The sequence below is a fragment of the Heteronotia binoei genome, chromosome 13, assembly GCF_032191835.1.
Source record: "Heteronotia binoei isolate CCM8104 ecotype False Entrance Well chromosome 13, APGP_CSIRO_Hbin_v1, whole genome shotgun sequence".
Lineage (NCBI taxonomy): Eukaryota > Metazoa > Chordata > Lepidosauria > Squamata > Gekkonidae > Heteronotia > Heteronotia binoei.
In genome coordinates, this window is record NC_083235.1 from 67,058,140 (window position 1) to 67,082,136 (window position 23,997).

General features: G+C 43.4%; 1 protein-coding gene across 1 annotated transcript; it reads left to right on the forward strand.

The window, feature by feature from the left end:
* Positions 1 to 441: 441 nt before the first annotated feature.
* LOC132581068 (5-hydroxytryptamine receptor 3A-like) lies at positions 442 to 11,195 on the forward strand. Its single transcript, XM_060252103.1, has 7 exons — positions 442 to 587; positions 891 to 935; positions 1,046 to 1,155; positions 2,989 to 3,158; positions 4,067 to 4,227; positions 9,414 to 9,624; positions 10,963 to 11,195. The coding sequence occupies exons 1-7, from the start codon at positions 516 to 518 to the stop codon at positions 11,193 to 11,195; spliced, it is 1,002 nt and encodes a 333-aa protein (XP_060108086.1). The 5' UTR covers positions 442 to 515.
* Positions 11,196 to 23,997: the final 12,802 nt, after the last annotated feature.

Consider the following 23,997-nt stretch of genomic DNA (forward strand, 5'->3'; position numbering starts at 1 on the left):
GAATGTAACAATCATAGATACGAAATGCATTATCTCACAGCCAAGAGAGAAGTCAACTTAATATGAAAAAATTGCACTTCATTGCCTCAGTAAGCTGGACAGCCCAGCACTTTTGGATCTTCTTCAAATCTTTAAAATAGCAGAAGAATGCGGAGAGCGGCTGCAATCGTTTTTCTCTTCTTTTTTGTGTCAGGTAAGACAGATTACTGCAACTTCTCTCTCTTTCACTCAGCTGCCAAATCAAGAATGATCCGTTGTGGGTGGGGGGAACGGGAGCATAGATTCATGGTGGAACAAAAAAAAAAAAAGCAATTTTCTTATCCACTGGCTTTCAAAATGACTGTGGACAGCAAAGCAGGTGAAAAAGAATTCTGCTTCTTTTAAAAAAATGATATTGAATCTCACTATTGTCCTTCTCTTTCCCTTCAAAAGCCACCCCAGAGAAGATTTGTAGGTATTATGATGTGGCTGAGCACTTGAACATATCTGCTAATAAGGAACTCTTCTTATACACCATGCCCAAAAGGAACTGGAAAGAACCTTTGGAAGTTGGTCTTGATTTCACCCTAATATCCATCCTTTCTGTAGTAAGAAAAAAAAATTCAGTCTCATGTTTGCAATGGAAGTAGTTTAAACATTAAACAGAGGACAATAAGAGGGCAAGATTGCCTGTGGTGGGGGAACTCTGTTACATATGTGAGATGTCAGGATGTAAAAAGTTAATTCGCTTGTTCAGCAGCTGCACTTGCAGCTCTGATGATCTAGCAGTGCCTCCAAAGAAATTTGTCACTCAAGAGAAGGCAAATAATTTTTGGAGGGCTCGTTTTCTTTGTCCCCACTTAGTGCAGCATCTCTCTCTCAAGATATATTCATATTTTCCCTTTTTTCAGAAAGAAAAACTGCAGGTGGTCACATTCTATTTTTGGCTCAATGTGGTAAGCTGCACTTTTCTCTTCCCCAGTAAATGCCAATCAGATTAGTCCTCCAGGAGAATGCGAACTATGCTTCTCAAGCTAGTCATTTACATCTTTTTCACTTCCACTAGGTCTGGAAAAATGACTTTGTCTTCTGGAATCCCTCAGATTTCTGTAACATTACAAAGATCACTCTTCCTGTGAACCTCTTTTGGATGCCTGACATCCACATAGATGAACGGTAAGGTGGTTTTCATTTCATTTTCTCATTATTTTCAGGCTGCAGGTCAATTTATGTGATTGCTGCAAACCATATAAACTGAGTTCAAATGACCATTCTCATGTCCAGACACTGGAAATCCTAAAATAATAGCCAGAGGTTAACAATACTGGTCATGAAATGAGAAATATAGGCAGTGTTAACTGGGACTCTTGGAAGATCCTGTGAATTTTGCACCAAGGTTTGACCTTACTTTTGGTGTACTTGCCTTGACCGAAATCGAATCTAATATATTTTTTTTAATACAAAGCATTCATAATTTTATCACAGAGTTAACTAAATGTTTTAGATACTTGAGTTTAATAACTTTAACTTGGTATATTGTTTAGAAGTGATTTTTTCCCTCAAACACCTGGGGAAAAGAAAAGTTGTTCTATGTGGCTGTTATTTAAAATAGAATCAGAGCTCACTTTTCTGAAATTTAATTTAAATATCAACTTCAAAGATATCTCTTCTATCCCAACCCTTTTCACAAGAAAAAAAAATGAGTATTCTGTAGTAGTGATACTGCACACGCACAAACACATGTATAAGATGCATAAAAGAAATGTAATGCCTCTTTGCAGTAATAGAAAAACAGATATCAAAGATCTGGGATGAGAAGTCTAAATATCTTGTGATCCACCAAGACAAATCCACCAGTTTCCTCAGCCCATTTGGTAATTCACCTTTTTTATTGTCTTTGTAAGGCTGGGAGATATTGAATGTTTGACAGGTCATAGTACATAACTAGTGGTCTGTATTTTGGTTGGTGGCCACAAGTTTTTCCAGACCTCAGATAACATTTGGAGCTTGGACCTATGTTTAAGTGTCTACTTAGCTAAAGCTAAATTGGATGGCTTCTGCTCTAATCTCTATCCCCTCTTCAGTTCCCCTTCTATGAAATGGGAATAAACTAGAGTTGGAAAATAATTTTGAATTTACAGATTCAATAGCTCAGATTCAAGTACTGAATTTCAACATACACACTTAATTGCAACCCCCAGTTTAGACATAAGTATTTAGGGGGATTGCTCAATCGGTCTGAATACCAGTTGTATCAATTTAGTTACATATTTTATATTATATACTTTCTGTGTGTAACTCTGCCATATGATAAATAATATAACCCCCAAGCATTTGGTGCTGGTAATGAAATTTCAAATTGAGGTGAAATTTCAGTTTGAAGTGAAACTCAAATTTCATTTTACTGCCCAAATTCTTATTTTATCACTATCAATCTTTACAATATGGTTTGACTTTTTTTCAGACATTTAGGTGATGTTTCATTTCAGTTTTAGAATAACATTGTTGTTACTGAGTAGTCTCAGAATTGTTTTATGGTAGCAGTACAATTCAAAACTTAGATTTAAAATTGACAGTTGTCCTACTTGAAAAATAATACGTTAAGTCTCTTGGTTTGTATGTTTATCCTTTACTGATGGTTGCATAGATGTGGAGATTGTTCATATAGGTCGTTTTTGCACTGACCTTATTCCGGAGCGACGTCCCTCTTCACCGCGCAGCATCTGCGCGGATTTCGCACTAATTGCTCCGCAGAACCCGGAAGAGCCGCGGCTTCTGCGTCACAAATGTAAACCGCCAAAAACCAGTTTACATTTGCGACGCAAAAGCCGTGGCTCTTCCGGGTTCTGCGGAGCAATTAGTGCGAATTCCGCACAGACGCTGCGCGGTGAAGAGGGACGTCGCTCCGGAATAAGGTCAGTGCGAAAACTACCTTAGAAACCAAAACACTGGATTGTCTAATATGTGCAAAATACAAATCTTGTCCTAATTATAATCCCATGTCTTTAGGGCAGATGAAGACAAATTCACATCCAGCCCCTTTGTTAGCTTCTCATACAACGGTGATGTTTTTGCATTCCAAGTCTATCGACTCACCTCATCCTGCAGTCTGGACGTCCATGCATTTCCTTTTGATGAACAAAAATGCAATTTAACTTTGATGTCTTCTATCCATATAGGTAAACCAGCTAAGCATGGTCATATTTCTCTGGGCTGTAATAATTTTCAATTTTCCTCTCCTCAGTCATCTAAAAAAAAATTAATATTCCCTTCATCCTGTACCTACGCTTGATTTATATGCATCTCCAAACTTCACCCCTTTCTTACCTGTGTCTGCAACCTCTGCATCCTGTGAGCATCTTTCAGTCTATCCATCATTCTTTTTTCCTTCAGTACCTACACACTTTCCTCTATTATCCATATAACTGCTCTTTCTTGTACATTTGCTGCTCCCTCATCCACATACTCCAATGTCACAAGTGTTAGGAACCCCCAAAATTAGTTACTGAAATGGGTTATTAACCATGATCAGTCATTTTACTGTTAACACCTCACGACAAATTTCACTGTAATTCTATACCATGCTCTCATATGCAATTTGAGCAGGAAAATACAAGAATGCTCTTTATTATTCTGACAAGAATAATATTACGACAAGAATAATCTCTATGGGTTTAACGTTCTATAGACATTTTATACATTCAGGTCTAGTAGGGTCGCTGGGTCCTTTCATCACTCCATGGGGGGGGTGTTGGGGGGCATTCCGGGATGTTCACAACATGATGATGTCACCCAGAACTGATGTCATCAAATCAGGGACGTCACACAGCGATGTTCTGGGTTTTGGGGCAAAACTTTATCGTAAAACCAACTCCAGACCATACAGTTTTGTCCTCAAATCATAGTGTCACCATGTAACATCCTTGATATGATGTCACCATGTAACATTACTGTTTGGGGGCAGGGAGAAGCCCCCAAAACTGGGGGAATCGCCTCTGGGACCTGAAGCCTGGCAACCCTAATTCAGGATTCACATGATAGTCATTTGTTCCCAAGGTGGCAAACCTTTGTCTTCTGTTGACTCTAGATAAGGAGGTATTAATGAAGAGCACTAAAACTTCCAACAAGACAAACCAAGATAGTCGTCAGAATTACCTCACAAGTGGGGAATGGAAATTTGTAAATGTGAGGATCATACAGCAACCACTGACTTATGATACGGCGACCTTCAGTACAGTCACATATGAGGTATTTATTATGAATGCATTCTTATGCTAGAAATGTGGGAATAACACAAAAACATATATTTGCATAACTCTGAGTTGTGGTATCCTTACACATCTGTATCTCCATGTATGAAGTAAAGGTTGGTTTTTCTATATATATACTGCTTTTTTGAGTAAAGAAAAAAGGGATCGCCTCGTTTAAAAACCTATGCTTTATTATCTGTCACGATTGTGCATTTTGATCTTAAATAACTAAGAGACATTTATTCATTGATGTCATTTCTCACTGTTCTTTCTCCCATGGAACTGAAAGCAGGCTACAAAGCAGACAAACAGATTTATCACTTGGGGACTGCTATTCTATGCATACTTACTTGACAAGAGCAGCTGTGGAACACACTGAGATTTACTTCCAAATAAACATGCATTGAAATTGGTGATGGATGGTTGGTTTGCAGGACTTGCATACCACTTTTTAGCCACAGTAGCTCTCAGGGCTGTTCACAGTAATTAAATCAGTTGACAGGCGGACAATATTGCTCTGATAACGATGAACCTTTCCAAGAACAATCAGCACAGTCAACAACCATCTTCCTTATCTTCAAACCCCTTCCTACCCTCCCAGCAATCAACACAGAACAACGGTCGCATTCAACAGCCAGTTTCCTTATCACGACCCTTCCAGGAAGCCCCACCAAACAATGGGCACATCCACAAACCAATTTCCCTTTCATCACACCCCCTCCAGCCTAGAAATAGCAGCTCTCCAGCAGCCCTGGCCCCACTCAACGCACAGCAGCCAAGAAGGTCAGAGCACCTGCTCCGGCTGCAACGCCACTGAGGATGTTCTCCACAGCTGAGAACGAAACGTCTGGAAGGAAAACTTTCTCCAGTAGAACACGGCACTTGAGCCCGAAAGATTCTACAAACCCTAATGATGTTACCAGCCGTGAAAACCTGAAATCTTTGATAACCTTTCCAAGTGTTTCAGAGAACTGGAGGAAATATGACCTAGAAAGAAAAAAGGAAGTACTGAGTACCACAGGTCTGAAAATAATTATAGAATATATAAGAAGGAATAATAAAGGGGCAGATATGATTCAAAATTGCAAAAATATTTTTAAAATTATTGTAATTCCAAAATTACAGAGAGCAATAGCAATGATTAAGAAACTCCCAATAAGTGTTGTTGTTGTTTTTTACAATATCAACAATAACAATTATAGTTGGAAGTGGACAAAAATTGCAAATAGACATATGCTATAGGAATTATCAAGCTGCAAAAGACACGCAATAAAGACAACCAAAAGTTTGGAATTCCTTGAAGAATCAAAGTACAAGAGTGGAAGATATCTGGTTTTGAAGATTACCAGAAGAACAAATATGGGCATTGATATCAACATATGCCCCAAATGATAACAAAAATGGATTAATTGAAAACTTATATCAAACATTACTAGACATTAAAGAAGACAAAATTCTAATTTTTGTATACATGAATGGAGTCTTAGATCCAAAGAAAGGACTAAAAAACTTGGAGGGAAACTCCCAAAAATGTATTTAAATACTTTAGAAGAGAGAGAAGATCCCTGGTGAACACTCCATTCAGATGAAAGAGACTTTACGTATTTCTCTGATAGGTACCAGTCATACTCAAGAATAGACATGAGCTAAATATCAAAAAACCTTAATTACAAAAGTTGAGAGAGCTGAAATTTTGCCTAAGGCTTTAGTGGATCATAATCATAGAGCTAATCTGGAGGAATGGAAATAAGAGTGAAAGAAGATGGAGATTAAATGATACACTTCTATTACAAGACTAAATAAAATAAAAATGTAAGAAGGACTTGATAGAATACTTCAATAACAGTGCCAATGAAACCACCACCACAACAATATGGGACGCCAGTAAAGCCCACATCAAAGGAACTCTATTGGCAATAGCTGCAAGAAATATAAAGAGAAACAAGACTCTATAAAGAAAATAAAAGACAAGATAAAGGTGTTGGAACAAGAACACAAAATTACTAGCAATGAGAAGAAACTGAAGGAGATGAACCAAAGAATCGATTAAACTTATTAGCAGAAGAAATGCAGAAAAACAAAGATATTTTGAATTTGCTAATAAACTGGGAAGATATACTCTACTCGGAACAAGAAACGCTTGAGCAAATACATTTTTTAATCTTCACAAAGAAAAATATATAGATGATAAAGAAATGGAAAAATATTCAGGACATCATTTAAAAGATTTTCAACTGATTAAAACAAGTGATAACAACACAAGAAATCAAGCACACTATTAAAAAAAAAACTTTTAAAAGACAAACCTCCTGAACCAGATGGCTTAGCAGCAACATATTCTAAATGTTTTGAAGACATATTAATAATACCTCTGCAAAAAGCAGAGGAAAAAAATACTCCTTTATAGTATTCTTGATTGTTATTGCTTTCGAGGCGCGTCGGCACTGTTGCTGCTCCTTGATTTGACAGCAGGGTTTGATACAGTTAATCATGATCTTTTGACTCACTGCCTCACTGATGTGGCGATTTAGGAATCGGTCTTGCGGTGGCTCTCCTTCTTTCTCCATGGTTGGGTACAGAGGGTGGTGCTGGGGGAGAGGATTTATCCGTGATATCCGTTGGATTGTGGTGTCCCTCAGGGGGCTGTCCTCTCCCCGATGCTCTTTAACATCTATATGAACCCCCTCGCCCAGTTTGGCCAAGGGTGCTATAATATAGTGGGTTCTATGGATCAATGAGGCAAGGCGGTAGTGAAACATCAGCTCATTAGTGATTACATGGTAAGGCTAAGCATAAGACTGCTAAATTGGGCCCACAGAGCCAACTATATACACACCCATGTTCCCACGCAAACATTTGATTGGTCCATTCAAACCAGTAAGGGGCCTATGATTGGAGCAAAGCAGCAGGGTTTTGGATCCTGCTGCCACTTGTTCCCAAGTCCCCAAGCTCTGGCTGTCTGGCTCCAATAATTTCATCATCCTCAGGCTTCAGTGCTGCAGCGATGGGGAATTACAACTCATCTCCAGAGATCAGTTCCTCTGAAGAAGCCATAACGTCTAGGAGAAATGGAAATCCTAAAGCGCCTAGGGAGAGTAAATGCTCTAGGACTTCCATTTCTCCTGATAGACCACAAAGACTCAACTATACAGTTACCTGGAAAGATATTAAAGGCTAGAGGCCAGATGTGGGTTGAAAGATGGTCAGGACTGCTGTTGGCTGGTGTCCTCTTATGGGTCTTCAAAGTGAATGTTTATCTTTAACACTGAGGAAAAACCTGAAGGCAATTTTGGGAGGTTTTTTCCCCCAAAAGTTGAGTGATATGAGGTAGGAAATGTACATTTATAATTTGTTTGATGGGAAAGAATGACCTCATAGGAAGGGCAGAAGCTGGAGGGGCTAGACTATGATCTGGATGTGACCCTATGTGGCCTCACAAAATGGGGTGTGAACTTGCAGAGACTGACCAAGAGAAAGATCTTGGGGTCGTGGTGGATAACTCACTGAAAATGTCAAGACAGTGTGCGTTTGCAATAAAAAAGGCCAACGCCATGCTGGGAATTATTAGGAAGGGAATTGAAAACAAATCAGCCAGTATCATAATGCCCCTGTATAAATCGATGGTGCGGTCTCATTTGGAGTACTGTGTGCAGTTCTGGTCGCCGCACCTCAAAAAGGATATTATAGCATTGGAGAAAGTCCAGAGAAGGGCAACTAGAATGATTAAAGGGCTGGAGCACTTTCCCTATGAAGAAAGGTTGAAATGCTTGGGACTCTTTAGCTTGGAGAAACGTCGACTGCGGGGTGACATGATAGAGGTTTACAAGATAATGCATGGGATGGAGAAAGTAGAGAAAGAGGTACTTTTCTCCCTTTCTCACAATACAAGAACTCGTGGGCATTCGATGAAATTGCTGAGCAGACAGGTTAAAACGGATAAAAGGAAGTACTTCTTCACCCAAAGGGTGATTAACATGTGGAATTCACTGCCACAGGAGGTGGTGGCGGCCACAAGCATGGCCACCTTCAAGAGGGGTTTAGATAAAAATATGGAGCAGAGGACCATCAGCGGCTATTAGCCACAGTGTGTGTGTATATATAAATTTTTTTGGCCACTGTGTGACACAGAGTGTTGGATTGGATGGGCCATTGGCCTGATCCAACATGGCTTCTCTTATGTTCTTATGTAGCCTTACATGCTAGGGTTGCCAAGCTCTGGGTAGACCTGACATTCTTCCAGAATTACAACTGATCCATAGACTACAGAGGTAACTTTCCTTAGGAAAAAAATGACTATTTTGGAGGGTGGATTTTATGGCATTATGCCCCACTGAGTTCCTGCTCCTCCCCAGACTCCATCATCCTCAGGTTTCACCCCCAAATCTCCAGCAATTTCCCAACACATATTTGACAGTCCCCACATCCCTGCAGAGCTCCCTCCCCTCTCTAAACTTTGCCCTCCCTAGGCACTGCCATAATCCTCAGGAATTTCCAGAGCTGGTGTTGGCAACCCTACCTACCATTCCTACCTAAGGGCCTACCAGTGGCTCCAGGGATCTCCTGAACAGGGGTGTGGAACTAATTTGTTATGAGGGCCAGATCTGACATAAATGAGGCCTTGTCAGGCCAGGCCATGCGCATCATAAAATGTAATGCCAGAATAGTGGGCACAGACAAACAAAGATTAAAAAAAAAAAACTTAAAACATTAGCACTCTTACAATATTTTTTAACAGTCTCTGATAATTGACATCTCTTGTTCTGAATTATTGCATCAAAAACTGGAGACAATGTCTGTGCTGTAGCATTCTTGAGTATGCTGTTCAGGTGTTGTTAAGTACGCTGTTCAGGTGTATCTGTAAGTTGCAAACCTTATTTTGATTGGCTCATGGGCCTGATAGGACCCCTCCAGCGGCCTGATCTGACCCCCGAGCCACATGTTTGACACTCCTGTCCTCCAGTATATCAAACTGGGAATTAAGGAATATTTCAGGAAAAAAGGGATACTATGGATTTGCTAATCCTTGCAGTGCCATCCTAATCAGAGTTACACACATTGACTTAGTGGACTCAGAAAGACTCCTTCTTTGACGGCCCTGTAAGAATGCTAAGAACTGAATCTCTTATTACAAATGACAAAATAGATTCTCTTTTATGATAATGATTTTTTTGTCATTTTTGACAGATTTCAATGAAGAGGAGGTCGGTTTTATATGTGCTCGTTCTGATCCTTCCAACCTTCACTCTCTTTTTGCTGGATATAGCTATTTCTTTTACATCTGTGTCTCCTGGAGACATGATTGCATTCAAAGTAACGCTGATTCTGGAAGTCTCTGTTTTGTCATTGATTCTTAATGAGATGCTCCCAGCAACATCAGATGTTCCACCTGTTATAGGTAAATAAAATACCTGAATTATTTGGATTAACTTTCCTGTGGCATTTTTGTCTGTAAAATACCATCAAGTTGCAGCCAATTTCTGGTGACCTCAGCAAGGGGCTTACAAAGTGAGAGGCGGTTTGCCATTGCCTTCCTTAGAGGTCTTCTGCCAAATACCAATCCTGTTTAGCTTCTGAGATCTGACATGGTTGGGCTTTGCCATGCTGTCTTCCCTCCTATCCTGTGGCATTTAGGACCAGTCAAATCACTTGTGGTGTTTCCATCAGATCAGTTCTTGCTATGAATAAACGTTATATCAATGATTTATGGCATAGTATTTTAGAGCATTAGAAGTACTTCATTTATATTATCTTGCTATACTTACACCTTTTTAATTGCCGTAGATAGGTCACTATTTTGCGGGGCTCAGACTGAATAATATAGGGGCATCATATGAGTTCTTGGCAGAGTGTTCTTTACACCAGGGGCTTCTGGATATCTGAACTCTCAACGGCTCTCAATTCATTGTTCAGTTGAGCTAAGAGTAAGGAGCTAGCAACATTGGTTCCACCCACTGACTTCTGCATGAGCTGAGAGAAAGGCCAAAATCATCTTAAGCACTGTGAAGAGAGACTTCAAAGATGTTGAATTAGAATGCCTTCACAAACACCAGCAATGTAACCTCCAAACTTGACCTTAGTTTCCTCACTTACTGAAGGTGCTAATCTCAGCATAACACACCATTTACAAGAGCTAACTGATTAACGTATAATTTGGTATGGTCTCCATGTTTCTCCATTGGACTCTGCTTAACTGACTCACACTGTATTTCCATTAATTAGATTTTTTTGATAAGCCTACCTTATCTGTTTATCGGAATCTCCACCCTATATTAAAGGCTCTGTCTAGATAGATTCAGGGGGGAAGTTGTGTTGATCTGAAGCAACAGGACAAAGCCTGACTCCAGTGGTACCTTTAAAACCAACAAAGTTTAATTCTGAATATAAATAGGCACACAGAAGATTACACTCAGAATTAAACTTTATTGGTCTGAAAGGCACCACTGCACTCAAATTTTGTTCAAAGGCTCTACCTACCATCTTTGACATACTTCATTCTCATGGAGCGAGGCCTACTTTCCACCCTGCTTATCCCAACCACACCCAAATCAACCAACTTCTACCTTATAATTTGTTTTCACTGGTTATCATGTGTTTGTGTAATCCTGTCATCTTTGATGCTAAAAACAAATGGTGGTGATGATGGTGATGGATACACAGTATGGTTCTGAGCCATTATAAACTGTGTGTGAAGACCACTTTTGCCACATTGTGGTTTTTTTTTCTTCCTGTATAGCAATGTTTTTCAGTGGCATCTTCATGTTTATGGTCCTTGGAATCCTGGAGAATGCATTGATAATGTATCTCAAGGAGAAGAAACCAAAGTTCCTTTTCTTCAAGGACAGGAAAGGTATGAACAGGTCCTTGAGAAAGAAGACAGAGAACCCTGTGATTATTACACTTTTGAAACAATTTTCAATGGGAGAGGGGTTAGATCCAGCGCAGTGTTTCTGTGGGTGCAAGAACTAGTGGAGTGTGATTCTCTCAGTTCCTTCCTCCCCATGTCAACATGAAATGCCCCTTGGAACCCTGTTCTTAGGGGACCCCTCTTCATCAGGTACAGGATTTCAGGGGGCATTTCAGACTGCCATGGGGGACAGCAAAAGCTGTTGCATGCAGGCATCCATGGAAAAGCTGTGCTGAATCCAACCCAATGTATAGAGAGCAGAAGAAGATGAATGTCATGCCCTGAAACCTGGAAGTGTTCCCTGGTTTCAGCCTGGCTCCTGTGAAGCAGACATGCATTCAGAGTTCCTGAATACTCAGATACATGGGGCAATTTAGGTCATGACTGTGGTGCATGGGAGATGGGTATAACACTTCCCACATGACGTTTTCCTGGCTTGAAATGGTCTGGGTGTGAGCACTGTTTGTCCTGTTGGGAAAATGTATGTGTGCTAATGGGCTACATGTAAGATTCCCCAGTGGGCCAATAGCAACTCCTGTCGCAGGTGCTGCTGATTCTAGGGTTGCCATTCTCCAGTTCCCAGCGGGGGATCCCCTGGATTTGGGGGCTTCTGCCTGCTGCAGGCAGCTGGCCAGCGGGGGCCCACCCCCAAACAGTGCCCCATCACACATCACATTGAGGACATTGTGCAGAACCCCACCCAACTCCAGGAAGGCTCCCTCTCAACCCTTGCTGTTGTGCTATTGGCACCTAGAAATCCTAGCTGATTCCTTTGGTCCTGGGCTCAGCAGTAGTCTACAGCAGTAGCAGGCCTCACCACTGTAGGAAAGGGACCAATGCAGCCATTTCTGTTCCTGGTCCCCTCGCTCCTTGATCAGGTTCCCGTCACTGTGGGCAGGACCACACCACATCTGGGACTTGCACTGTAGCCAGACATTAAGGCAATACAATAATAATAATAATAATAATAATAATAATAATAATAACTTTATATTTCTATCCCGCCCTCCCCGCCAAGGCAGGCTCAGGGCGGCTCACAGCATAAAAATACATTATACATCAAGTCATACTTACAAAATCATGGTTAAACAATTTACAGATTATATTAAAATTAACATTAACAATATGGTACTATAAACATTAGATCTTCAATAGAATTCAGTAACTAAAAGCATTTTCAGCGGCACTTCCTAGCTTGTCGTTAGTTGAAAGGCTATTTTGAAGAGGTAGGTCTTACAGGCCCTACGGAATTGATCTAAGCATCGTAGGGCCCGTACCTCCTCCGGGAGTTGATTCCACAGCAGTGGAGCTGCAATAGAGAAGGCCCGATCCCGGGTGGCCTTTAATCTGGCCTCCCTTGGCCCAGGGATATTCAGCTGGTTTTTTCCAGCTGACCTCAGCGCTCTCTGGGGCTCATATGGGGAGAGACGGTCCCTCAGGTAGGCAGGTCCTCGACCATATAGGGCTTTAAAGGTGATAACCAGCACTTTGTAACGAACTCGGTATACCACCGGCAGCCAGTGCAGTCCGCGTAGCCCCGGCTGTATGTGCTCCCACCTTGGGAGCCCCAACAACAGCCTAGCTGCCGCGTTCTGCACCAGCTGCAGCCGCCGAGTTCGGCACAAGGGCAGCCCCATGTAGAGGGCGTTGCAGTAATCCAATCTCGAGGTGACCGTAGCATGGATCACCATTGTCAGGTCACGGCGCTCCAGGAAGGGGGCCAACTGCTTCGCCCGTCGAAGATGAAAAAACGCGGACTTGGCAGCGGCCGCTATCTGTGCCTCCATTGATAATGAAGGCTCCAGAAGAACCCCCAGGCTCTTGACCTTATGGGCTGCTTTCAGCAGCACACCGTCAAAGACCGGCAAGGGGATTTCCCTTCCCAGGGCACCGCGACCCAAGCAAAGGACCTCTGTCTTCATTGGATTCAACTTCAGCCCGCTCAGTCTGAGCCAACCTGCCACGGCTTGCAATGCTAGGTCCAGGTTTTTCGGGACGGAGTCAGGTCGGCCGTCCATTAGCAGATAGAGCTGGGTGTCATCTGCATATTGATGGCACCCAAGCCCAAACTTCCGGGCAATCTGGGCAAGGGGGCGCATGTAGATGTTAAACAACATCGGGGAGAGAACTGCCCCTTGTGGCACCCCGCACACTAGTGGGTGCCTCCAGGATCGCTCTCCCCCAATTGCCACCCTTTGTCCCCGCCCATCAAGGAAGGAGGAAAGCCACTGTAAGGCCAACCCCCTAATCCCTGCGTCGGCGAGCCGGTGGGCCAGTAGCCGATGATCGACCGTGTCGAACGCGGCCGAGAGGTCCAACAACATCAGCACCGCCACGCCGCCTCGATCCAGATGCCGCTGGAGGTTATCTACTAAGGTGACCAGCACTGTCTCCGTCCCATGACCTGGATGAAAGCCGGACTGGTGGGAGTCTAAGGCGGAAGTGTCATCCAAAAAACGAAAGTAAATTTTTCTTTATTCAAATATAAGTGCTGGTTGATGTGATTCTTTCATTGCTGAATGGGACATCTGAGAAGTAATTGTAGAGTCATTTTTAGGTCCTACATACATGCCTGCCAGGAGATCTGGAGCCCAGAGTTTGAGGACCTGAACAGAAAATATTCAGTTCTGCCTGAAACTGAATAACTCATTTTGGTATCAAAGCGAGTGCAGATATAGGGGTGAAAGATGTGCTACCACTCCATACTATGTTGTAGCTGACAGCAGTTCTTTATTCTCAAACACTTTCTGTTTTTAACCATCCTTTTCTTGACCTGTTTACTCTTCTTATTTTCTTCCATACAGGAAGTGTGACAGTTGAGACATCCATGGAGAATAAGCAGATCGATGGCGTTACTTTGCCAGAAACAGACAATATAAACAGTCTGGTGCTTTTGAAACAGCTGAGTGAGGAACTGCAGCAGATCAGAAAACATCTGGTTCTAGAAGGACATCAAGGGAAATCAGACCTTCAGGAAAAAGCTTTCCTCCTTATGGAGAAGGGACTCGGTTATATCCGCTTGGTTTTATCGATCTGTTTTTTAGTCTTTATTATTATAAAGTGGAGACAATAAATTGCTAGAAAGAAACACCGGATACAGGGCTGTAGCCTTTACCCTCCTGGCACTTTTCCTGACTTCCCAAAGACACCTGAACCCTTGCATTTTGTACCTGTAGTCCCCCCCATCAGCAGCCCTAACTACATTACAAGCACATTGCGTCAATCAACCTGAAGCAAACTTCAGTCTTTGGAGTTCCAGCAAGCACAAACAGAACTGCCTGGTTCAATATTAGCTTCTGTGCTTCAGATCCAATAACTCCCTTATGCTAGGAATCCTGCGCAATGGAAGGGAGTGATAGTAGGATCTAACCAATCTAACCTGTGGTTCACTGACACAGAAGGTGGTGGCAGCTACAAGCATAGACAGCTTCAAGAGAGGATTGGAAAAACATATGGAGCAGAGTTCCATCAGTGGCTATTGGCCACAAGGCCTTAGAACTCTCTGTCTGGGACAAGTGATGCTCTGTATTCTTGGTGCTGGAGGGGGAGGCAACAGTAGGAGGGCTTTTAGTGTCCTGGCCCCACTGGTGGACCTCCTGATGGCACTTGAGTTTTTGGCTACTATGTGACAGAGTGTTGGACTGGATGGGCCATTGGCCTGATCCAACAGGGCTTCTCTTATGTTCTTAACCTAGCATGCTGAATGGTATCATTCTCTTGTTCTCATACTGCTTTGCTGACAGAATCTGCACCTAACACAGCTTTCCCTTCTACATAACACAGGAGTGCTTTGCTGTATTACATTTGAACACCCCTGGTGGGGGGGAGGGGGATGAAACTAAAAAAAAGTCTAACTTTAATAATCAATTATTATATACTAAAAGAGGAATGGGCTTTTTGAACCTAATAATATTAAAGTTTGGATCACTGCTTACTTTCTGTCTGCCATAAACATTCCAGTTGCCTGGCCTGAGAGAACATGTAATAAAGAAAATAAAGACAATGCATTATGACAAAGTTAATCTATTGGTCACAGTATTCTGATATACACCTCATCCTCCTAGTAAACATTCTTTGGTACAAAGAATTTGCGGGTACTCACACTGGTCCAAAACAAAACCCCAAATTTAAAGCCACTTTTATGAATAGAGTGTGCAAGTGTTTGAGTTCTCCAAAACTTTTCATCAGGATAGTTGTTTTGAAGAAATGGGTATAGGAGAAAAATGTCTTAGGCCATGATCTTAATGTCTTGTCTTGTCATTCTCCTGTGCAAAATGCTGAGAAGACATTGGGTGTTTTTGCACTGACAGTTTGTGACTCTCTATCACTGCATTGGAAACTAACCTTTTACACTACCTAACGTTCTCACAACTGTTTTGCATCATTGCTGCCCGAAGCATCTACATTTGTTTTGGTGAGATGGGTTCCGGCGCTGCTGCTACAACATTCTTCTCAAAACTAGTTTTGATCCGGTCATTTCTCTATAGGCGTTTCAAACTTGTATTGTAGAAGTTTTCATGCATTTTAAAAGACTCCTCGCAAACAGTAATTTGCATGAGAACTGACAGCACTTGAAATTTTTACATATCATTGCTTGCCTCATCTTGAAATTTAAATTTGTATTGTTTTTGTAGTGCTGACATGATTTCCAAGCAATCGTAAACATTTAACTAAGCACTGGTATTCCGGCTGCCTTCTGATCAGAGACACTCCGCCCCCCCAAATTGAAATGCTTTCAGTAGGCAATATAGAAGCCTGGCTACACAAAATGAGCAGAGCAAATCCACAAATGTGAAAGGCAAATAATTAAAGCGGAACAGTGGCAGGTGATTTGAAGACTCTAAAACTCTGGATCAGACTGAATGTAAAAACACCCATTGGTTCTTTCCACATTTATGTTTACTATGGCTCTCACCTCCCACCTCCGCTTCAAAAACTTGCTTCTATATTCACTTGTGCACTTACCTCTATATTCACTTGTGCACTTACCTCACTTTCCCATTGGATTTTTTAATTCCTTCCACATCCTTTTCCAAGCATTCTGCTGTCACTCCACTGTATCTCCGTGGTTTCCAAGAGTGGTTTTTCAGAGGAATATTTTCCTCTCCTCCTTTTAATTCGCTTCCAAGCCTTTAAAAACAGACACACACTTTAAATGATGCTGGTATCAGGTTGCACATTTCCCCTTCTTGGAGGAAGAGGACAAAAATAGAAGCTTTCCACTACTGTTACAAATTTCGAAATGTTTTTCTGGAGTCCTGTATGTGTGTTTACAAGCTTTGGCCGTTTGAACTCCGTACAGCAAAGGTGTCAAACATGCAGCCTGAAAGTGAAATCAGGCCCCCAGAGGACTCCTATTAGGCCCTTGTGTGTGTGTGTGTGTGTGTGTGTGAGAGAGAGAGAGAGAGAGAGAGTTGTTGGCTTATTATGCCAGGCCTCTCCTGGGTGCAACTGGGGTTTGCCTCTCCCTTTTCTCTGAATTCATGCCTTCATGATCCAGTCTTTCTCACTAGGAAAGCAATGTGAACTATTTAGATGAGGAATAACAAGCCAGCGAGGTGCATTATGCTGAGAGTGTGTATCCAGACCAAGTTCACCCAGCACATTTCCTATGTAGACTGGGGATTTTAACCTAGGCTTCCCATATAAATAAGCTGATACTGACCACTGTACATTGCTGTCTCTGCATCATAGGATTTGTAGTTATTTCTCTGGCGAAGACTATAGTTTTGTAGACAAACACATAGTTCTCAGTCTGTGTGCCATGGTGCATTCACATGTTCTTGTGCCATCACAAGAAACAATTTATGTACAAAAGCTCATAATTCCCAGCCATTTTATGTTTTCCTCTAGGTCTTAGGCTCCAAGCATTGACATTAAGATTTCTGGAATGAATATCAGTAAATCAAAAGTAGGTTTACAACTTACAAATACACATCTGAACAACACCTGAACAGCATACTTAAGGTTGCTACAGCACAGACATCATCTCCAGATTTTGACGCAATAATTCAGAGCAAGAGGTGTCAGTTATCAGAGACTGTTAAATAAACAAAACATATTTTTAGCATGTTTTAAGTTTTGAAAAAAAACATTGCATTTGTCTGTATCCTTTTATTTATTTATTTATTTATTTATTTATTTATTTATTTAAGATTTGTATCCCGCCCTTCCCACAAGTGGCTCAGGGCGGCTTCCAATAGTAGATCCAACAAAATTACAATAGTTAAACATATAAAGGGATCCGTATTTAAAACAGATAAAACAGATAAAACCTTAGTTATTAATACACATTAATAAATATTACAACTGTATATAAAAGAAATCCAGCAAGTTACATTAAAATTCTCAAGCTAGTTATAGGCTAGCCGGAAGAGGGTCGTCTTACAGGCCCTGCGGAACTGAACAAGGTCCCGCAGGGCCCTCACCTCTTCCGGCAGCTGATTCCACCATGTAGGGGCCATAACAGAGAAAGCCCTTTCTCTGGTGGACTTCAAGCGGGCTTCCTTCGGCCCAGGGATGGTAAGGAGATTTTGTGTTCCCGACCTCAGTACTCTCTGGGGAACGTGCGGGGAAAGACGGTCCTTCAGGTAGGCAGGTCCCAAGCCATATAGGGCTTTAAAGGTGATAACCAGCACCTTGTACCGGACTCGGTATATTACTGGAAGCCAGTGCAGGGTCCGAAGACCCGGCTGAATGTGTTCCCGCTTTGGGAGACCTAATAACAGCCGGGCCGCGGCATTCTGCACCAGCTGCAATAAAGTCCTTAATAAAGTTTATATCTCGTATACCTGGCATTACATTTATGGCACACATGACCCTGCCCAACAAGGTCTCATTTATGTCAGATTCAGCCCTCATAACAAATGAGTTCGACACCCCTGCCTTAGGGAGACTCACTGTCACCACCTGGAGAATTATCAGACGTCTGTTTCAGACCAGCCAGGCAGTACTTCCACCCTTAAATATTGGTGGAATGTGTGCATGCATGCGTGTGTTAGGGTTGCCAAGCCCAATTCAAGAAATATCTGGGGACTTTGGGGGTGGAGCCAGGAGACATTGGGGGTGGAGCCAGGAGTCTTTGGGGGTGGAACCAGGAGTCTTTGGGGGTGGGACCAGGAGCAAGGTTGTGACAAGCATAATTGAACTCTAAAGGGAGTCCTGGCCATCACATTTAAAAGGACCGCATGCCTTTTAAATGCCTTCCCGCCATGGGAAACAATGAAGGATAGGGGAACCTTCTTTGGGGGCTCATAGAATCGGATCCCCCAGTCCAAACTTTTTGAAACTCTGAGGGGGTTTTGAGGTGAGGCACCAGATGCTATGCTGAGAATTTGGTGCCTCTACCTCAAAAAACAGCCCCCCCCCCGAGCCCCAGGTACCTATGGATCAATTCTCCATTATACCCTCTGGGAATCCATCTCCATAAGGAATAATGGAGTCCCCAGCAGACATTTTCAGCAGACATTTCCCTCCCCCCGCTTTCTGATGACCCTGAAGCAGGGGGGGGGCCTCCAAAGCGGGGGATCCCCTGCCCCCACCTGGGGATTAGCAAACACTGTAAATGAACCACTGCGTTTTTATGTTGCAAATAAATGCTTAAGCAATTTCATTCATAGTGATGCAATTATATTATTATCATCACAGACCAAAATTCATTAAATGTCCATAGAAAAATCAAAAAGTTATTTCACACCACTCTTGTAAGGTAGTACTTTCAAAATCAGAATGTTATTTCACAACACTCTTGTAAGGTAGCACTTTACAGTCCGCTGTCTCAGTTCTCCTTTGCTTGAAAGATGTAGACAGCACCACGCTTGTATATGATTCCTCCTATGGGTAGCAGACCGAAGTCTGACAGGTGCGGCAGCTACACAGGTCCTAGGTTCAGTTCTGTGTTACGTTCACCTTCCACTGGTCGCTTTTCTTTTAGCTTTGGAACCAGTGCTAAAGGCAATTGCGCACACATTACAATACAATGTCACTTTGCAGCTTGCACAAATGGTTACCAGTGGAAGGTGAATGAAAAGCGGCCAGTGAAAGGTGAATCTCCACCTCCTGCTTTTTTCCCATCGGGGGCGTGGTTTTGATACAACGTGACCAATTGCCAAAAACCTTACTGGCTGTATTGTTTTATGAGCTGGTTTTAAATCAGCATGCTGATTGGCTGCCTGTGTTGCCGCCAGTGCTTGAAACGCTTTGCTTTCAATAAGGTTTGAGAATCGCCATTTGCCCTACTGCAGCATGCCAGCAAACGGTAGTGTGGCAGTAAACTGACGTCAGAGAGCACTTGCAGCACTTGTAGAAATAGAAGATAATAAAGTCCATGGGGAATGCTGCTCTCCATTGAACATTATGCTGAAAAGAGTGGGGGGGAGAAGGTTTCTCTTGCAGAGAGTGTAGGAAGGAGAAAGAGCAGAGAGATGGGGGCGAGAGAGATGGGAGCTTCCCCCCTTCTTGCCTGTGTTACTGTCCTTCATCACCACAAGCCTCCTGTCCCCCCCCCCCCCGCAAACAGTGCCTACGGGGTGCCGCTGGGCACTCCCCAACCAGCCTTGCTGCTTTCAGCTTCCTGAGTTGCAGATGCGGGAAGCTGAGAACAGCTGGATGGAGACTGGCTTCTTGCAGGGAAGACAGCCTTGGAGTGAGGCAGAGCAGCCCAGCTGCCCCTTTCTCAGGCCTGGGTAGGCTTCCCAACCCTCCCTCCCCCCGCCCTGGCGGGGGATCCTTGAATTTGCAGCCTCCTCCCCCGCTCTCCAAAAATCCGGAAGTGGGGGGGGGAGAACATGCATGTAGGCATCATGTAGTTGTAGCACTCCTGCAGGTTTAGAAACCTGCAAACGGTTTTTAAAATGTGCGCCTTTAAGGCTGCGCAGGAAACAGGAAGGGCTTCATTGGAAAGGGTCAGTAATAGTTTCCATGGAGAACGCCCCCTCCCTTTCTTTTGCTTTTGTTTTCACAGCAAATAGAGTTCTGTAGGAAGAAGATCTAGTAAGTATTTGTGTGTGAGAGAGGGAGGGGGCAGGGGATTCCCTGGTTTGGAGGCCCTCCCCCCCTCTTTAGAAAGCGTGGGGGGGAGGGAAATGTCTACTGGGCACTCTATTATTCCCTATGGAGAACAATTCCCATAGGGAATAATAGGGAATTGATCCGTGGGTATTGGGGGCTCTGAGGGGGCTATTTTTTGAGGTAGAGGCACCAAATTTTTAGTATAGCATCTAGTGCCTCTCCCCAAAATACCCCCCAAGTTTCAAAACAATTGGACCTGAGGGTCCAATTCTATGAGCCCCAAAAGATGGTGCCCCTATCCTTCATTATTTCCTATGGAAGAAAGGCATTTAAAAAGGTGTGCTGTCCCTTTAAATGTGATGGCCAGAACTCCCTTGGAGTTCAATTATGCTTGTCACACCCTTGTTCCTGGATCCACCCCCAAAGTCTCCTGGCTCCGCCTCCAAAGTCCCCAGATTTTTCTTTAATTGGACTTGGCAACCCTAGGCCTGGGGGTGGGGTAGGCTGCTGCACCCAAACCCCGCTTCCACCTGTATGGCCCCTCCTTTTACTGCCCTGCTTTTTCCAGCACTCTTGCCCCCCCACTTTCCCCACTGCCGCAGCTGCTCTCACCACCCCATTCTCCCCAGCACTATTTTGCCCCCGCTCTCCCCACTGCAACTACACTCGCCATCCCTGCTCTTGCCGCTACGCTCTCTCCACCACTCTCGCGGTTCCGTTCTCTCCACTGCCGCTCTCACTGCCCCGCTCTGCCCACAGCCACAGCTGCTCTCGCCGCCCCACTCTCTCCACCTCTCTCACGGCTGTGCTCTGCAACTATTCTCACCGCCCCCACTCTCAAAGCTGCCCTCGCTGCTGCCGCCCTCCTTTTTAATTTATTTATTCAACTCTGGTTGGGAAGACAAATTGCCTACATATTTGAAAAAATGAAACGGCGTGTGTGTTGTGTGTGTGTTCATGCGTGGCTGTGTGTTGTTTATAGCCATGGCACAGCAGTTTTTTGCGGTTGCATTGAGCGAAATTATGTTGTTACCAGGCCTGTAGCCACGGGGGGGGGGGGGACACGGCCCATCTATTAACCCCCTCCTTCTCCCTGTAGGACCCCTCTGTTCAGTGCCTCCTCCACTGGCCTGCCGCCGCCATCCACCCCTTCCCTTTCCACACACCCCCAGCGTGCTGCCCATTCACCCGCCGCGACAACCTGTGCCTCCTTCGCCGGCTCACTGCCACCACCACCACCCGCTCCTCCTTTCCCATCCCTTCTCTTTGCCTCCCCCAGTGCGATCAAGGCAGGGCACAAGTGCCGCATGCTGTCATTGCATGGTGGGGGGAGGCAAAGGGAAGGGATGGGAAAGGAGGGGCGGGCCGCAGTAGCGGCGGCAAGCCAGTGAAGGAAGAAGAAGAAGAAGAAGATATTGGATTTATATCCCGCCCTCCACTCCGAAGAGTCTCAGTTGCTATGGCATTTTGTTGCTAATGCAATAAAGATTGGCTTGACTTGAACCACTTCTGGATGACTTCCTCCCACTGAAGGAGAACAGAGCATTGGCTCTTACCTGAAGGATCCTTCTCTTCAGTGGGGGCGAAGTCATCCACATCCCTTTCTCAAATAAAACTACAGACAAATTACAAGTTAACAAGACAAAACAAAGAGGGGAGAGAGAAAGAAAAAGAGGCAATAGCAAGTTGGACAAGAGAAGAACACAGAGAACCGAGACACTTGATGTGGACGTTGCACAGAGCAAAGCTTGGACATAAGACGTTGCACAGAGCAAAGCTCGGCGGGGAGGGCGGGATACAAATAAAAAATTATCTATCTATCTATCTATAACTGGAGAGAAGAAGAAGAAGAAGAAGAAGAAGAAGAAGAAGAAGAAGAAGAAGAAGAAGAAGAAGAAGAAGAAGATATTGGATTTATATCCCGCCCTCCACTCCGAAGAGTCTCAAAGCGGCTCACAATCTCCTTTACCTTCCTCCCCCACAACAAACACCCTGGAGGTGGGTGGGGCTGGAGAGGGCTCTCACAGCAGCTGCCCTTTCAAGGACAACCTCTGCCTGAGCTATGGCTGACCCAAGGCCATGCTAGCAGGTGCAAGTGGAGGAGTGGGGAATCAAACCCGGTTCTCCCAGATAAGAGTCCGCACACTTAACCACTACACCAAACTAGCTCTCCAGAGGTCAGCCGGGTCTCTCCTATAGGAGCCACACATAACAAAAGAAAAAAGAAAAGTGTGTGTGTGTTTGTGAGAGAGAGAGAGAGATCTCCACTTAGCCCTTCCTTAGGTTTGTAGTGTAAACTAAAAGCATATATGACTCATATCAGAGATAATCCAATTAATTAATCCAAGTACTCAACCTGTCTGTTGGGGAAATTGTGGGGACATTGTTGGTAGGAATATAAATTACTTAAGATGTTCTGGACCAAGCTTGTAAAACAGATAGAGGCAATTACTGGCCACACAATCCAAATGCTTCCAGAAACCATCCTACTAAATCTTTAGAAAGACCCTATTATCCCACTCTCAAATTGAAATTTAATAGCTATTCTACCAATGGCTACAAAATTAGTGATAGCAGCCAGCTGGAAAATTTGCCATCCACCATTGTTAGCATAATGTCATTGTAAATTATGGGATTTTTTAATAATGGGAAAAAATAGCAGTAGTAGTACTTTATTCACGGTCATCCGACCAGCTTAATACAAACAAAAACAAAATCATAAAAACAAACCCATCACCTCTTACACAAAGTTCCTCACGCCAACTATTGCACATATTGTTAAAACTCATAACCAAGATTTACATTCTCAATTTCCCTCCTTTCCAACTGAGCAACATAACAGAAACAGGCAATCTTAGATGAAACATCAGAATGAGTGTCAGACAGGAGGAAGGCAATCTGCTCATCCGCCGGCCTGCCCGCCAAGGACCCGAGAATTGGAGAGATTAATCTTGCCCTCAAGTCATTGTAATTAGGGCACCGCAAAACGATGTGGAGAGTTGTTTCGACCTCATTGCAATTGCAGGGGCACAATCTTTCCAGATATGGGTACCCAGCGTAACGTCCCAAAAGCACCGAAGAGAAAAGTGCGTTGAGTCGTGCTTTTGAGAAAGCTATCCGATATTTTGGGATAGTGATGTTGAAAAGATACCTGGCTGGGGACAGTACTTCGGCTTGCTTCCCTAAGAAAATGTGCGCAGAAAGACTAGCTCTAGCAGAACTCAGTTCAAGCTCCACCAACCTCAGGCGCAGAAGTTCTTTCGCATCCCTCAGTTCCATCATTGCTAGGGACTCGGGGGAGAGATCACAGAGTCTAAAATGATCTAGACACCTTTTCTCCCAAGTTCCCACAAAAGAGTCGAAAAAAATCAGATGGGGAAGGCCACCTGGCTTTGAGAGAACCCTCAAAAAGTAACAAAGGGTGTTTAACCACATAGACGTCTCGATGCTTGGGACGCCAGATTCCAACCTGATGGCAGTGTTTGGCACACAACTGGGAACAGACAGAAGCTTGCGCAGATCACACCTTGCAATTGAAAAATTCTCAATATTATTCCAAATTTGTAGAGCAATAGTTACCAGTATTGGAATATTTGACTCTTAATGACACATTGAAGAATATCACTCTGTCTAAGCAATACTGGTCCATTTTTAACTAAAAAGTGTTATGTTTTGTAATCTTGGGAGTCAATGTAGCTTAAATGTTGTTAACATAGTTAAACCCTATACCAGGCGTGTCAAATTCATTTGTTATGAGGGCTGGACTGACATGAGATCTTGCTGGGCCGGGCCAGGCTGGGTCATAAAATGTAATGCCAGGTAACAGATATATAAACTTTATAAAGGACATAGACA